This window comes from Podarcis bocagei, assembly GCF_964188305.1.
Source record: "Podarcis bocagei genome assembly, chromosome: 11".
Lineage (NCBI taxonomy): Eukaryota > Metazoa > Chordata > Lepidosauria > Squamata > Lacertidae > Podarcis > Podarcis bocagei.
Window position 1 is genome coordinate 2,677,815 of NC_138136.1, and position 18,052 is coordinate 2,695,866.

Below are 18,052 nucleotides of genomic sequence, written 5' to 3' on the forward strand. Positions count from 1 at the left end.
CCACCGCCAGCCCCACAAGCTTAGGGGACAGCGGGGAGGTGGAACGCTGCCATCCCGCTGTCCCCCGACTTTGTTAGAAGGCTGGCGGGGGGGGGGAGAAGCCTGCTGCTCCCCATCGTCAGCCCCGCAAACTTGGGGGACAGCGGGGAGGCGCAGCATGCCTTTCCCGCTGTCCCCCGACTTGGTTAGAAGGCTGGCGGGGGGAGAAGCCTGCTCCTCCCCATTGCCAGCCCCGCAAACTCGGGGGACAGCGGGAGAGGCGCAGTGCGCCATCCTGCTGTCTCCCGACCTGGTTTGGAGGCTGGCGGAAGGCTTCCCCCTCTCCCAGCCCCGCAAGCTCCCAGAGCGATGCCAAAGCTGCACGCAGCTTCGGCATTGCTCTGGGTCGCATTCCGGGGGCTGGAGTCGGGGGAAGCTCGGGCTTCCCCCGCCCCAGCCCCGCGCCTGGGGGGGGAATAATTTTTTTTCCTTTATCCCCCCCCCCCCAAATCTAGGTGCGTCCTATGGGCTGGTGCGTCCTATAGGGCGAAAAATACGGTAAGTGGGATACAATAACTTTGGGGGGAAATAATGTAGGAGGGGAAAGTACAGGTCAAATTGAACTAGATGTTAATGTGGGATTGTTCCTGATTTTTAAATTTCTAAGTCTCTAAAGGGACTATTACTCATGCCTTGTTTCAATTTCCAGAAGTCATACAAAATATTTTGCTTGCCAAAACAAATCATATCCCCATAGATCTATGGCATTTTTAAAAAGAGAATATGGCCTGTTGCTTTATTTGAATGAACAGTGTTTGTGAATTTAGCTGGCTCACATTGTCCTCAACTCTCTACACTGACTTCCCATCCCCTTTGCATTTCCAGAACAAGCTATTTGTCTTTACCTTTTAAACCTCTTTGGAGTTTTGTTATTATTTGCCCAGATCCTCCAAGTGTCCCTATTTCCAGGGACAGTTCTGGATTTACAGAAGCTGTCCCGGTTTTCCTTAGGATGTCCCTATTTTCCTAAGAGAAATATTGGAGGTTATGGAGTTATGTGACCCCTGAGTCATCTGAAGGAAGTTCTGTGTAGGAAAGTTTATGCCCAGAGTGGCTGGGGCAACCCAGTCAGCTGGGTGGGCTATAAATAGTAAAATGATGGTGGTGGTGGTGGTGGAATAGGATGTCCCTACTTTCATTGGAGAAATGTTGCAGTGCAGGATATGCCACTTCTCTGCTACTCTCTGTGTCTTTCTGCTTCCTTCTGAGGCATCAGGCATAAGCCTGCATTTTATTAATGTTTGATCAGGACTTGTATATTAAAGAGGGCTTAATTTTCAAACGTTTCATGCCAGGCAGAGAAAACCTTGGCCATTCTCCTAAGACAAGGGGCCCCTTTTGATTGATAGCAGAAAACAATTCTCAAAGTCGTAAAAGCTGAAAATACAGACTAAGAGCAGGACATTGACCCTACATGTTACAGAAGATAACAAAGGCAGAGATAAACATAATTAGGAATGGGCAAATAGTAAAATGATACCATGGGCCTCTCTTAAAACCTTGAGCTGTATTTTCTAAGGCCAGAGGCAAATGGGAGAAAAAACATCTAGCTGGCAGAAAGAGAGGCTTTTTGGGAAGTCTTTTTAAAGCATCTAGCTAGGAAGTCTTTTTAAAGCTGTTTCTTCCTTAAACAGATAATGGGAAAAGCAGCTTGCTGAAGGGGGGGGATGTAAACTGAAGAGCCTTCTTCTGAAACTGTTTTAAACTGAGTTCTTCTTTTTTTCTCTTTCTCTCTCTACTTTAAAAAGGCCTTATTCCTTTTAAAAGGTTACCTATGATAATGTATGAAATATATTAGCTTAAATATATTGGCTTAAATGTAACTATGCAAAGGATTTAGAAAGTAACAAATTTAGATGTTAGATTCTTATTTCATAGAATCATAGAGTCCTAGAGTTGGAATAGACTACAGGGGCCATTGAGCTCAGCCTCTTGCCAGACAAGAAGACGCCATCAAATGCTGTCCAGATATATTAGCTGTCAGAGAAACCTTCAAATGAAGGATATCTTTCAATGTTGATGTGAAACTCAAGATCCTTGACATATGTTTAAGATAAAAATTTAAGATTAACCATTTGTTTTAAAAGGCAATAGGGCAGGGAGGGCAAGAGGTGAGCTGGTAATTAAGATTCCTTGTTGAGACACATGTAAGATATATTACTACTTATTTGTCATTTATAGATGTAACAATATATAGCTGTTTGTGTTCCATATAAGGACAGGAGGATGTGGGTGTATCTTTTAGGATTGGATATAGCAATCAGCCAATAGGAAATCCAACTAGGCTGATTGGACAGAGGCAGCCACAGGAGGAGCAAAGGGGGCTGGATTAAGGGAATATAAGGGCTGGCCATAATGGCAGGAGCCAGGCCAGAGCTTGGTAACCATATACCACTGTGCCTCTCATTTATTTGTCTGACAAATAAATAATTATTTTAATTTCTCTATTGCTGCGTTGAATATTTCATTCCAGCTAAGCGTTAACCACAAGCAGGGTGCTACATTTTATGGTGCCGTGACTCGGATAAGTGGTCTGCTGGAACGCAGCCCCTTCGCTCTACTGAGCAGGGTACAAGAGAGAGGATCTTTAAACTGCTTACCCAAGCGCGCACTGGTAAATTTTTCCAGGGGGAACGCAGAAGTCTCGTCTGTCTGATACCCTGCTCACTGGCGGCGACGGACCGGGGGGAAACGGAACCAACCAGGGGTAAGTGCACAAAGGGATTTTTGGCCCTCCAATTAACTGGGAGGAAGAGAAGTCTTGATCAAACTTCTGCGTCTCAGTAAGTGGGAACTGAGTACGCTAGGTGGTTGGATACATCAGATGGTGATCTGGTGGGGGAAAAGGGAAGAATGGGAGGTAGTGTGTGGTGAAGTATCTAACGCATTGTATGTGTGAGAAAGTACAGAGCAATCTGTAGCTGACCTGAGTGTGGAGTGGGTAGTACTTCGGTTCCCAGTGAGGCGACTCCATCTGGGCAAGGAAACCCACGAAGCGTGTGTGTGAGTGACTGAGTGGATACTTCACAGGGCCATACAATGGGAGTTGGGGGTTCAAAAGGGGAAAATACACCTCTTGAATGTATGTTAAATAATTTTAAGAAAGCCTTCTCAGGGGCGTATGGAGTCAAAATGACGCCAGAGCGCCTGAGAACGTTATGTGAATTAGAGTGGCCGAAGCAAAATACTGAATGGCCATCTCAAGGAACCTTTGATATAAATTTAGTAAGCAAACTTTGGTCTAACATCGCCAAAGAAATTGGAGGGTGCCCAGAACAATTTTCATATATAGATTCCTGGCTGAGCACATTAAATAAAAATCCTCCATGGATAAGGGAATGCAAAGTCCAACGATGCAAATTATTGGCTGTAAAAGCCGAAGCTAGGAAAGGAATCTTGCCAAATAAACTCAAACCCATTTTTGAGGGACCAGAGGAAGAGCTGCTTCCACCTCCACCTTATGCTCCACATCGAAGGGAGCCAAATCCAAACACTCCACCAGTTGTAACCCCAAGGCAAGAAAGTGGAATGAATAATGGGGCTGGAGTCACAGAACTTGATTCCTTGATAGATTATGATAAATATCTTCAGGAGGCATTGGAGGCCTATAATAAAGCCCAAGCAGAAGTGGTTATTCCATCTGTGAGTCCCAGTAGAACTCCATCTACAGTCTCTTTTAGTGAAACAACTGATTGCCTACCCCAAACCCCTGTACATCCAAGTCCTAGAGAATTATTACAGAAGTTACAGGGAGACCTTAATCGGTCAGCAAGCAATACAGCCAGGCGTATAAAGCTGCTAAAAGAACGCCTTGGGACAAATACCATCCCCTATGATTTGAGGCCCCTAGAGCAAGGCGAAGAGAAAGATTACGTAGTAGCCCCTCTCAGAAGAGTATTTGATGCACTTGAGGAGCCTGTGCTGGTTAATGGGCAACCCGGACCACGGCCACCTCGAACTTCGACCCTCCAGTACATTCCATTCACAACTACAGATCTGATGAATTGGAAAACACACACCCCATCTTTTGCAGAAAAACCTCAGGCTATGATGGACTTGGTGACTTCAATAATAAATACTCATAGTCCTACTTGGACAGATTGCCGCCAGCTCCTGAATACTCTGTTCACCACTGAGGAAAGGAGAGACATAATTGAAAAGGCACAGATATATTTGCGTGAGCAGGCCAGAGTGGGAAATATTTATAATATTGACCGTCATCTCCAAGACAACTTTCCCTTGGAAGATCCTAATTGGGATCCAAACAATGTAATTCACCTGGCCAGACTTACCACCTACCGCCAGACGCTTGTGCAAGGTATCCGCAGGGCATGCCAGAAGCCCACTAATATGTCTAAAGTCTCAGAAGTAGAACAGAAACCAAATGAGAGTCCAGGAGACTTTTTAGAGAGGCTGCAAGAAGCCTATCGTATATGGACTCCTTTTGACCCTGAAGCCCCTGAAAACAGCAGAATGATTACTGCTACATTTGTGGCCCAGTGCGCTTCTGACATTCGTAAGAAAATTCAGAAATCAGAAGGATGGGAAGGGATGCTGATGAGCCAAATTATGGCCATTGCACGCCGAGTTTATCGGAATAGGGATGAGGCTGAGAAACAAGAGAAGAAGAAGTGGCAGAAGGAAAAGATGGTAATGCTAGCCACAGCAGTGAAGCAAGACTACCGCCCCTTAAATGGAGGAAGAGGGCGGGGAAGGAATCCACCACTGGGAAGGAATCAATGTGCAAATTGCAAGAAGGAGGGTCATTGGAAGCGGGAGTGTCCTGAACCCCTGAGGTTGGAAGAAGTACGCCCAGGCCCAGGCCCAGGCTCCGGCCCAAGAAACCAGGGACGGGGACGGGGAATGATCCGAGATGGAAGATATCAGAGACCTGGACAAGGACGGAGTAGGGACAATGTCATTGGACTGGCAGAGGAGGATTTTACCCAAGACTAGGAAAGACCGGACTCCATAAAGTTAGGCTTCCAGGAGCCCACGGTCACGATCCAATTAGGAAGCCATTTAATAGACTTTATGATTGATACTGGGGCTGAATACTCAGTACTCCCAGAACTATTGCAGAAAAAGGCATCCAAAAGTGTAGTCATTAAAAGTGCCACTGGTCAGTCAGCTAAGAGGTCTTTCCTCCAACCTTTGGAATGCCAGATTGGGGGACATCGTTTAACCCATCAGTTTTTGTATATACCTGAGTGTCCAATACCTCTCTTAGGTAGAGATATGCTGTCCAAATTGCAGGCCCAAATCACCTTCACTCCTCGAGGTCCAGAAATGAAACTGCCATCAAAGGCAGCAGGAATAATTTCCCTCTCAGTACCTAAGGAACAATCATGGCGCCTAATGTCAGCCCTGCAAGTCCAACCCACATTGGATACAGAGTTAAACAAGCTCCTCCGAACTCTACAGGTGCCACCAGGAGTATGGGCCGAAAATAGCCCACCAGGAATGGCCAAGAATATAGCTCCAATTGTAGTAACCTTAAAACCTATGGCTACCCCTGTATCTGTAAAGCAATATCCTTTACCCCGGCGAGCAGCAGAGGGCATCCAGAAACATTTGGACCGCCTATTAAAATATGGTCTGCTTAAGCCCTGCCAATCAGAATGGAACACACCCCTTTTGCCTGTTCGAAAACCTGGGACAGATGAATACAGGCCAGTGCAGGACTTGAGGCTCGTAAACCAGGCTATCGAGACCTTGCACCCAAATGTACCAAACCCATACACCCTGCTGAGTTTGATCCCACCAGAAGCAACATTTTTTACTGTATTGGACTTGAAAGATGCATTCTTCTGTTGCCGGCTGGCACCACAGAGCCAACCTATATTTGCCTTCCAGTGGGAAGACCCTTTAACAGGAACAAAAGGCCAGCTAACCTGGACGAGATTGCCCCAGGGATTCAAAAATTCCCCAACTTTATTTGGCACTGCCTTGGCGAAGGATCTAACAAGTTACCCCTCAATACCTGGAGAAAAGGTGGTTCTGCAATATGTAGATGACCTTATACTAGCAGCAAAGGATTTTGATACCTGTAAAGAAGGTACAGAGGAACTGCTCCACTTGCTCTGGGAAGCTGGCTACCGAGTTTCCCAGAAAAAGGCACAGTTATGTTTAGAAAAGGTCAAATATTTGGGCTTTGACATCTCACACCAACAACGAGCATTGAGGCCAGAGAGGAAAGAAGCTATTTGCCTTATCAAGGAACCTACCACAAGGAAACAACTCAGAGGATTCCTGGGAACAGCAGGGTTTTGTAGACTATGGATACCTGATTTCAGCAGTCTGGCCAAACCCTTACATGAAAGCACTCGAGGTGCAGAAAAGGACCCATTCGTATGGGGACCTGAGCAGCAACAAGCCTTTTTAGTTATCAAACAACGACTTATGGAGGCCCCAGCCCTTGGACTGCCTAATTCGGAAAAACCCTTTCAGCTGTATGTACATGAACAGAATGGGATTGCAGCGGCAGTCCTGACCCAGAGATTAGGAAGTTGGAACCGTCCAGTAGCTTATTTGTCAAAACAATTGGACTCAGTAGCAAAAGGATGGCCTCCATGCCTAAGGGCAGTAGCGGCCACTGCCAGCCTTGTCAAAGAAGCTGATAAATTTACCTTCGGCCAGACGATGTATGTGAATGTACCTCATGCTGTTCTGACACTCATGGAATATAAGGGTAGTTATTGGCTAACGAACCCAAGGATGGCTAGGTACCAAGGCCTATTGTGTGAAAATCCCAGGATTCATCTACGAGTAGTGAATATGCTCAATCCAGCGACTTTGCTGCCCCTACCAGAGGTAGATGATGAAGAATCACATGATTGTCTCCAAATAATGGATGAAGTTTATTCCAGTAGACCCGATCTGAAAGATGAACCATTGAAAAATCCAGATGTTGTGTATTATACTGATGGTAGCAGTTACCTGCATGAAGGTGCCAGACGAGCAGGATATGCTGTGGTCACCAATGAGGAAGTTGTGGAAGCTGAAGCTTTGCCTGCTGGCACCTCGGCACAAAAAGCTGAACTTATAGGTTTAACTAGAGCTCTGCAATTGGCAGCCGGATGTAAGGCAAACATCTATACTGATTCTAAATATGCCTTCTTAACCCTGCATGCACATGGTGCTCTATGGAAAGAAAGAGGTCTAATAGGAGCCCACGGGAAAGCCTTGAAATATGGACCTGAAGTAGAAACCCTGTTAGAAGCAGTATGGGCTCCAGAACAGATTGCTGTAATGCACTGCAAAGGTCATGGACGAGGAAGGGATCCAATAACCAGAGGAAATCATGCTGCTGACAAAGCAGCTCGAGAGGCAGCCCAAAAGCCTGTGGGAGGATTTATAGCAGCCCTCATACCAGAGGTAGTTCCAGAAGAAGTTAAACCTCACTATACCCCAGAAGAGAGGAAGTGGGCTGAACAGGAAGGAGCAGTTGTGAAGGACGGTTGGATGATCCTGCCAGACAATAGGATTTATGTACCTCATCATCTAGCAGGCACAATTGTAAGAAATTATCATGAATCTACTCACCTTGGCGGTACTGCAACCAGAGAGAGTCTCAGTCGGAAGTTGTATATTATTAACCTATCACAATTAGCAACTTGCATTTCACAGAAATGTGTTCTTTGTGCTAAAAACAATCCCAGGCAGGGACCGGTACAACCTCCTGGAATCCAACATGTGGGATATGTCCCCATGGAAAGCCTAATTGTGGACTTCACAGAGCTGGTCCCTTCTAAGGGATTCAAGTATCTCCTTGTGTTTGTAGATACTCTTACCGGATGGGTTGAAGCTTTTCCCACCCGAACTGAAAAGGCACGAGAGGTAACTAAGAGACTCCTCACTGAATTGATCCCGAGGTTTGGATTACCTAGATGCATTGGAAGTGACAATGGGCCAGCGTTCATTGATCAAGTAGTACAAGAAGTATGTCGAGTCCTACAAGTGAAATGGAGACTGCATGCAGCCTATAGGCCTCAGAGTTCAGGGAAAACTGAAAGAATGAATCGGACTCTGAAAACCCAATTGGCAAAATTAACCCAGGAAACGGGATTGGGATGGGTAGATGTGTTACCCATAACACTGTTTCGTGTTCGGTGTGCACCCACAAAAAGACTTAAGTTGTCACCTTTTGAGCTCCTGTATGGGAGACCACCCTCCTTTGTTCAGGATATTTCAGCTGATCTTAAACAAATAGGAGACCATGTGACACAGGGACAAGTGCAATCTCTCTCCCGTGTTTTTGTTTCTCTTAACAGGTGGGCCCTCGAGCGCACGCCGTGCAGCATTGCCGAGCCGATTCATCAGTTCCAGGCTGGCGATAGCGTATGGGTGAAAGAGTGGAAACGTGATCCACTTGCACCTAAGTGGCGTGGACCTTACACCGTCTTGCTCTCTACTCCAACAGCGGTGAAGGTAGCTGAGGTGACCCCCTGGATTCATCACTCCCGTTTGAAGAAGTCCGAAGGCAGTTGGACGTGCAAAGGTGACCCCTCTAATCCTCTTAAACTGACTCTCTCCAAAAACCCCTGTATCTAGCCCTACCGGGAACGGGCTAGGTCACGGGCAACATTTGACGACCGGCCTGCTGCAGCCACAACCTGGAAGCTGGCTGACCTGCGCACGCCTGAAGCTTGAGGAGCATCTGAACCAGCGATTGTGAAAGGAAAGATTCTCTTATACAATTGATTGACTGCCCCACAATTGATTGACTGCCCCCCCCTTGTGGAACAATTATCAGAGATATTACTCATTGGGGATCCTCGGGATATATGTTTTGGTCTTGGTGGTTCCCCATTTCTGTCACTGGGGGAATTATATTGGGACTAATATTTATTTGCTATCACTATAAGGTAATCTTTTGTGGAAGGAATGCATATGCTAGACATCAACATGATTCTATTAATCCTGATCCCTTGGGAAGGGGAAGGGTCCTTGAATCTGGCCAAATTGACTAAATATGGATTCCACCATGACCACAATATGTGGGTAGGTTTAGCTGAAATGGTAGCCAATGTTGCAAATAGGACCAATTGCCTTGTTTGCTCTCTCGGGCCAGATGATTCAGAGGGAGGTATGCCCTTATTACCGATACCATTAGATGCCATTGGTATGGTAAGCGAAATACCACACCAAACAGAAGTACAGAATTTCCCCGGATGGAACTCAACTAAACCATTACGAGTTATACCTGTACAAGGGGAATTCTGTGTACATAGATCATCAGATGCAGCTGATTCTACCATGATAGGCTCTTCTCATTGTCACTATACTTGGGATAATATTAAGAATACCTGGGCACACGATACTACCTATCGAACTCGGGATGCCTTGCCCTGTGCACCTCCTTTTATTCATGCATGGAAAGTGGTATGGAACATAACTGTGACAGAAAAAGGCAATCTAACATACTGCACTGTGAACTCTCTACCTCTTTTGCTATTTCGCCTTCTGTACTCCACGTACCAAAGACCTCAGACACGATGGTTGTGGTGGATATGTGGAGAATGGGCATACAAGAAACTCCCCTCCAAATGGAGTGGGACTTGTTTCCTGGGATGGGTATTACCACCAATGTGGATTATGCCCACTAATTTGCCCAAGCGTACACGAAGAAACGCTGATATTTCTCATATAGCAGGAGGAAGTACCCAAAGTTGGAGCGGTACTGATGATTGGCCACCAGAGCGCATTATAGCCTATTATGATCCTGCCTCCTGGAATCCTGGTGAGCTCATACAAGGGGCACGGGATCCTATTTATAATCTAAACAGAATAATTCGATTGCAAGCAGTAGTGGAACTTGTAACCAATGCAACGGCCAAGAGTTTGAGACTTATTGCACAACAGTTGGATGAAAGTAGAGCCGCCATTCTGCAGCTGAAAATGGGAATGGATTATGTACTTGCCAAGCAGGGAGGCCTATGTGGAGTCTTGAACTTGACAGGGAATGCCTGTTGCTTTAACATTTCAGATAATGGTGAGGCAATCCGTGTGTTGGCCACAAAGATGGAGAATATAGCACATGTCCCAGTACAAACATGGGAAGGATGGGATATGGGATGGCTCACCAATTGGTTACCTAATGTCACAGGACTCAAAGGGATACTATTGTCTTGCTTGTTTTTCTTGACAGTAGTGGTAATGGTTTTATGTATGATGCCATGTATCATTTCATGTTTTAGAAGTACAATTAGCAAGATGGTTTCAAATGAAACTCTACCTCATATCATGGCCCTATACAGAGCTTTACCTCAGGAACATGATGAAGGTCAAGCTATCAAGGACACTTGGGATGAAGGTCCTTGAGCTTGAAAGGGGGGAATGAGGCATCAGGCATAAGCCTGCATTTTATTAATGTTTGATCAGGACTTGTATATTAAAGAGGGCTTAATTTTCAAACGTTTCATGCCAGGCAGAGAAAACCTTGGCCATTCTCCTAAGACAAGGGGCCCCTTTTGATTGATAGCAGAAAACAATTCTCAAAGTCGTAAAAGCTGAAAATACAGACTAAGAGCAGGACATTGACCCTACATGTTACAGAAGATAACAAAGGCAGAGATAAACATAATTAGGAATGGGCAAATAGTAAAATGATACCATGGGCCTCTCTTAAAACCTTGAGCTGTATTTTCTAAGGCCAGAGGCAAATGGGAGAAAAAACATCTAGCTGGCAGAAAGAGAGGCTTTTTGGGAAGTCTTTTTAAAGCATCTAGCTAGGAAGTCTTTTTAAAGCTGTTTCTTCCTTAAACAGATAATGGGAAAAGCAGCTTGCTGAAGGGGGGGGATGTAAACTGAAGAGCCTTCTTCTGAAACTGTTTTAAACTGAGTTCTTCTTTTTTTCTCTTTCTCTCTCTACTTTAAAAAGGCCTTATTCCTTTTAAAAGGTTACCTATGATAATGTATGAAATATATTAGCTTAAATATATTGGCTTAAATGTAACTATGCAAAGGATTTAGAAAGTAACAAATTTAGATGTTAGATTCTTATTTCATAGAATCATAGAGTCCTAGAGTTGGAATAGACTACAGGGGCCATTGAGCTCAGCCTCTTGCCAGACAAGAAGACGCCATCAAATGCTGTCCAGATATATTAGCTGTCAGAGAAACCTTCAAATGAAGGATATCTTTCAATGTTGATGTGAAACTCAAGATCCTTGACATATGTTTAAGATAAAAATTTAAGATTAACCATTTGTTTTAAAAGGCAATAGGGCAGGGAGGGCAAGAGGTGAGCTGGTAATTAAGATTCCTTGTTGAGACACATGTAAGATATATTACTACTTATTTGTCATTTATAGATGTAACAATATATAGCTGTTTGTGTTCCATATAAGGACAGGAGGATGTGGGTGTATCTTTTAGGATTGGATATAGCAATCAGCCAATAGGAAATCCAACCAGGCTGATTGGACAGAGGCAGCCACAGGAGGAGCAAAGGGGGCTGGATTAAGGGAATATAAGGGCTGGCCATAATGGCAGGAGCCAGGCCAGAGCTTGGTAACCATATACCACTGTGCCTCTCATTTATTTGTCTGACAAATAAATAATTATTTTAATTTCTCTATTGCTGCGTTGAATATTTCATTCCAGCTAAGCGTTAACCACAAGCAGGGTGCTACACTTCCACAACTGTGCATATTCTCCTGCACTGCCTGGCACAGGCCTGTTTGGCCCGAGAGACTGTTTTTCTCAGATCATACCCACCTGCCCCACATCTGATGTGATATGTGACATTACGTTTGGGGCAGACATTAAGGACATGGCTACAAAGAAACTATTGACAACTTCAAGTGAGTTCCTGATTGTTTCTTTGGAAGCTGGGCTGGCAGATAGCAAGCTCTACTGGGATTGGCTAGATGAGGGATATTTATGTTGGAAAGATAAGGAAGGAGTAGGGACAAATATGGATTGTGGCAAACATTGTGTGCGCACTGCTTCTCAAACCTGCAGTGGGAGTTCACTGGATGCAGAGTAAACTGGAGCATGTCCACAACCTTCAGGTCCTGGCCTGCTGGCTAGATCTAGTATCCCAGTGCTGGCCTAGACTGCTTCCCCAAATACTTAGAATGCTACCTCCCTATCTCTTTCCCTTCCAGTTAGAGGCAGTGCTTCCCTCTTTGCCGCCTGAGGTGAAACAGGAAGTACAACCCTGCCCTGGCACCGCCATCCCACCAAAACATCCCTCACCTGGGTTGCACAGCAGTGCCATGTGGCTGTGGGTCTTGGCAATATTCTTACTCAGCAAAGGGCCACTGATGTAAACAACAATACCGGTAATTATTACTGAGCTGTGTGGAGACTCAAGATAAGGCCCAGATTCATTAACATGCTCTTTTGCTTCAAAATCTGGAAAAGACCTCAAGGAAGTCAATAGCTAGAAAACAGGGGGTGCTGAGGCACGCTAGTTTTCATTTGTAATTATGGAAAGCCACGTGTGACATCTAGAGGTGGATCTGTATCTGTGCAGCCCCAGAACTTGTGCAAGGATATAACGACCCTCCTGTCTCATTAACTGCTTCCACTCTTGCATTATTTTGTAAAAAGCGCACATGAAACAGCACATGGCACTTTCATGGACAGCCCCATAACAAATGAATGTGTAATACCCTCCAGGGCTCTTTTAATGCAGGAGGGTCAGCAGTATGAAATTCTTCTCCAGATGTTCTCAGGATTCACCTGAGTTGCTTGCAAATGTGGGTGCCCCTGCCTGAATGTCCGTGAGCAGGAGGGAAGTGAACAAGGCCCTGCTCTTCTCCCTCCTGTGAGCTGCTGCCTTGCCACTTGCCCTGGGCCGTAGGAAGGAAGATGCGCCTGGCGCTCCCTCAGCCCTGTGGAGAAACCACTGCCATGTGTGCCACTTGATTAGAGAGAATGCCTTGACTTTTGGTGTAAGCTCATGCACGCCTAATTCCAACATACAGAAAATTAACGTATCAGTGAAAAGGCTAGGCCACAATCTTCCTCTGTGAAATCTAATTTTCCTCGTGGGGGGTTGAAATATACTTGGAGTCCTGTAGTGATTTCATGCTCTTTATTGCCGCTTGTAAAACAGTGATTGAATTGCGCCCCAAACCTCAGGCTTTTATGTACATTATTTACACAATGAGTCCCGTCTGATTGGCTGATTCTGCTTCCCTCCTGGAGCCTGATTGGTCTTTTCCTGCCAGCCAATCAGTTGTTGCATTCTAGGATCCTACTTGCCTATTGTTCTAGGATCCAAGCTTGGTACATAACAGGGGTATTTGGGGATGGAGGCCCCCCCACCCTTTCTGAAAAGATGAATAGGCATTCAGTTGCGTGAACTGCCACATTTGCACTACGTATACATTTAAAGCACTGTTATACCATTTTTATAGTCATTGTTCCCCCCCAAAAAAAACAATCCTAGGAAATGTAATTTGTTAACGGTGCTGAGAGTTGTTAGAAGACCCCTCCAAAAGCTAAAACTCCTTGAGTGGTTTAATATATCTGGTAGCAATAAAGACTGATTGGGTTATATTCTGGCATTACTATGGTTGTGAATTATTCGTGGTTTTTTGTAATTGCTTCAGCTACACAAATAAATAATATTTGTATTTGTTATTAGTATTACTTTAACAAAAACACTATTTACATTCCCACTCTTTATCTCTGTGTTTCTTTGCACTAACAGCGGGAAAACCAGAATGTTTGAGGTCATTGGAGAAACTCTGGAGCATGATTTCCCTTCCTGGTTTCGGAAGGTTTTCAGACTTCTCTCAAACCCTGGTGTGATCCTGCCCTTCATACTACTGATGGTGTATGTACAGTACACATTTATATGCTTAAAAATAAATACATCCCCATTTTTTTTAGACATATGTAGAATGCATTCACTACCCAGTGGAGGCAGGAGGGCTAAAGGGATGGAGGGCGGGGAAGGTGGACTTCTCTTTTAATGGCCCCTGAATTCAAAGCTGGCTCTGTTGTTAGGCAGATTGAGATAATTGCCTTGAGGAGCAGAAGCTGGCAGGGGGCACAGCAACATCCCCCCTTTCTTCCTGATCCCACCAGCTGTTCCCTTCCTCAGTTTTGTGTGCCTCAGGCCTGTCATACACTCCCTAAACTTGCTTGTTACGCTCAGGTGTGGTGGAAGATGCTATTCCACTGCTAGTGTTAGAAGTACAATTCATCTTTCAGGCCACTTGGCTCCTGCCAATGGAAGGAGTGGGTGAGGGGATGCCATATTGTCTTTGGCCTCAGGCAAGACCATCTCTTAGGCCATCCCTGCCAGAATTCTGAGATTATTCACCTCAGAGTTCCTTTAAAGCAGCTAAACGGGGGTGGGGGGCAAGGGAGATGCCTCAAGGATGAAATAGCAACTAAAGGATGTGGTTGTGTAAAAGTAGTACTTGACACAGCGTTGCAAGGACTCCAGAAACATCAAACCATAGTTTTTGTCTAGGGTGCAATTCACTTGCATCTGCTTCTGGTAGGGAAGATGGTTGTTATATCACTCTGCTTAAAATAGAGATGCATGAATCTGTCAATTTTGGATTCTCTCAAGTGAAAGAAATTTCTTCTTATATATTGCATTTTGTACATTATTTTCATTAATATATGCAGTTTTATTAACACTTTCCTCTAATATACATATTGTCATTAGAGAACTATATCAAAATATTCAGAGAAGTGTGAATTTCAAAAGCTAGCCTCTTTACCCTGGACTTTGGCACATGAGATATTTATTTTAAGATCCACCCTGTTCCCTTGACAGTAATTAGTTTTAGCTGATTTTAATATTAAATTTGTTGTAAACCACCCTGGGGCCTTATGGTGAAGTGCAGATAAGAAATAAAATAAATAACAGAAAAATAACTGTTTTGGTTCAAAATGCGAACTGAATGAAATTTCTCCCTATTTCTACTTTAAAAGTGGTTTTTAATGGTTGTAATAATTATGTGACATAGCATATGTGGTTTTCCCCCATTTAGCCTGAGTATCTACTACCTCAACGCTATATCAAAAGGGTACCAAGATATGAATCTCGAGCTCAAGAAGAAATTGCAAAATGTAAGGATGCTGCAAAAGATTGTTATAGGGTTTTTAGTTTGTTTGCTTCTCATTAGATGGTGATTATTCGTGAGACTAATTCTGGGATGTTGACTTTTGTTCTTCACATTAGCAAGCTGAGGAAAACAAAAGGAGGAACAAACTAAAGGCACAGCAAGCGCGGGGGGAGGTTGAAGAAAACCCCTTTGAGACAGCGCCCAAACCCAGCAATCCAAAAGAGGGTCAAGGTGAGGAACACTTTGAAAGCCATTACAGGAAGCTGCCTCCTCAGCTGTCAGTGATGCACAGAGCATCATTTCCTGCCAGGGATTCTGGGACTTGTAGTTTACAAACTGCAGGAGATTTACAGAGAAAATGATATTGACTTCGGTATTATAAGAGAAGTGAATGGAAGGGAATTCACAAAAGAAAACTTTCTTTTTTCCTTCTCTGCACTGCAGCCATCTGTGCCCCTTGAAAAGCCTTTGCAGATGGCTGTTCTGTAGGATGTGGGATGGGTAGGAGGATTGTTGAAAACCAGGTGAAGATCACCTTAGTTTAGGAGAACCCTCCAGAAACTCAGCTTTGTCCCATTGTTCACATACCCTCTAACATTTCGAAGCAAAAAACCGGGGTGCCGTCTTCTGGGGCTACCTTCCTGCACGAGTCACATGACTCATGCGAGATTTCAGCCCTTAAAAGTGCTTTTTGGGGGTGGGGTGAGATCATGGCACCTAAAATGTCTGCTGTACTTTTGTGTGAAGTAACAGGATCTCCCAGTTTTATCGGGACAGTTGGGGGGTGTTCAGGATATTTTCCCAAGTCTCCAGATAGGTCTTTTGGGGAGCTGTGGCTTGGGGGATGGACAGATAGAGGGGGTGTAGAATGGGGCTGTGGGGCTAAGCAGAAGCCCCCCAAATGCTCATGCACCAGGCATTTGGATCTGCAAAGGAAAACCAATGTGATTAGACTTCTACAGAATGGCTTTCCACAGATTAGACTTTCCACCATTCTGGAATCTATGCATAGAAGTCCATTCTTAAGAGGCTTCTCTTTACAGATGTACTTGCCTAATGTGGGCAGGGGGCCACAAGACCTTGGTGGGCGGGATTAGCAGTCTCTCAGCCAAAAAACATATGTGACATCCTTTCATGTTATGCATGAATGAAGGATCCTAATGCAGTCTTTTCCAGTCCTGCATCCTACAGATATTTTGGACTCCTATTATTCCTGATTCTTGGCAATCTGGCTGGGACCAATGGAAGTTGCAGTTCCCTATCAGGATGAGGAGAACTGCACGAAGTCCAATGTCTTATGCCTTACATACTGTACCAAGACCTCCTAGCTGGTTTCAAACTAGCTTTGCAATTGCCTTCTCTCAGCTCAGTCAGAACATCAAAGATTGTTTTGCTTGAAGCAGAGGCCCGATAAGAAACTACTGATACTCTTGTCGCTCCTTTGCAGCCTAACCTTTTTGGCAAATGTTTGTGAAGGGTGCTATAACGTAGGTAGGCTGAAACAATAACTAGTTTCATGTCTTTGTTTCTGTTACACAGTTTTTAGTCTGCTGTCCATATTGGAACCCCTCCCAAGACCACAGGCCTAGAGCAGACTCAGTTCCAACCTTTGACCACTAGGTGCCAACCACAGAAGCATGTCTTACATGTGCCATGTTTCAGTCCAGAATTTGCATTCTGGCTTTGGGTTCAAAAAATAAGTCCTGTTTTCCCCCCAACAATGTTTTCAGATAAAGAAAAAGGAGCAAATGAGACCAAGAAAAAGCCAGGTGAACAGAAGGAAGGAAAACCAGGTATTGCAAATGGAAGCCAACCTCCCTGTGGCAGAGGACGAGGTGGCCCTGCGCCTCCCCCACAGATAGCAGTGACCCGGCCAGCGGCTCCAAGGTAAGGTTACCAGATGTCCCCGTTTCCCGGTGACAGTCGCCAGATTTTCAACTCAGTCCCCACACAAAATCCATTGAAGTTGAAAAGTGTCCCCAGATTCATTGAAAAAAATCTGGTAACCTTATTCCAAGGGTCAGTGGCATGAATGGATACACTCCCAGAAGCCCACACTTTGCAGGCATGTCGCCAAGGAAGGACCACCTCCATCGTTCCAATTCTAGTATATGTGCTGCCGAAGTGAACACGCCAGAACCACCTCCAGATTACGGTCGGAGGCCAGCTTATAAAACACACTTGGAGGTACAATCCCAGAAGGAAAACAAACATTTAAAACAATGTACACCAATAAATTTAAAATTTATAAATGCAATAAGCGTATAGACACTTAAAACTTTAGGATAAGCTACCACAGAGAGATGACCCAGAGTCACCCATGGAACCGAGTTTGGGGATTATCTTAACGACCTAGTTTGGGTCGGGGGATGGTCTGCGCCTACAGATCTGTACGCAGAATCTGGCGACTGTCCGGGTCATCTTATGATCTATGCCTAACAGGAAAAGGTCAAAGTTTTGCTTTTCTGTGAGGTCAGCGAGCCTCACCAGTAGGGGATCAATGGTCTCACTACGTGCCTCTTCATAAAAGGGACATCTAAAGAACAAGTGTTCTGGGCTTCCTATCTCCCCCGATGAACAGGCGCAAAGTCTCTGAGCATATGAGGACCACCTCCAAATTACTGATAAGCAAAGTGTTCCAACTCATTAAACAACATTAGACTCCACGTACTTGTAGTAAAGGGAAGTATCCAATAAGATGTTTCACCCTCACGGAAAGATGCAGGGGTTAGAACAAGCAGGAATTTCAGAGGTGATATGGCTGGGACCTAGCTTCATGAGCCACGGTGGCCACGATTCAAGTCCAGGAGAGAATGGGGGCCAGTGTCACTGAGTGGCTGGCAGTAGCAGGTCAAGCCAGGTGCAAATACACATTAATACAGAGCTAGAAGTCTGAAAGTCAAGTGGCTATGTAACTTATGCCATTAGAATGTAAAGAAAATGAAGTGTGCAGTGTGCTGTTGCTTTGA

General features: G+C 44.8%; 1 protein-coding gene across 1 annotated transcript in view; it reads left to right on the forward strand.

Annotated features, from left to right (window-relative positions):
- TMC1 (transmembrane channel like 1) overlaps positions 1 to 17,095 on the forward strand; it is a 69,061-nt gene extending 51,966 nt beyond the window's left edge. The window contains exons 17-20 of the mRNA XM_081213619.1: positions 13,709 to 13,834; positions 15,009 to 15,087; positions 15,200 to 15,314; positions 16,814 to 17,095. Coding sequence (XP_081069745.1) covers positions 13,709 to 13,834; positions 15,009 to 15,087; positions 15,200 to 15,314; positions 16,814 to 16,974 — 481 coding nt within the window. The 3' untranslated portion in view covers positions 16,975 to 17,095. The remainder of the gene's footprint in view (positions 1 to 13,708; positions 13,835 to 15,008; positions 15,088 to 15,199; positions 15,315 to 16,813) is intronic.
- The last annotated feature ends 957 nt before the right edge of the window (positions 17,096 to 18,052 follow it).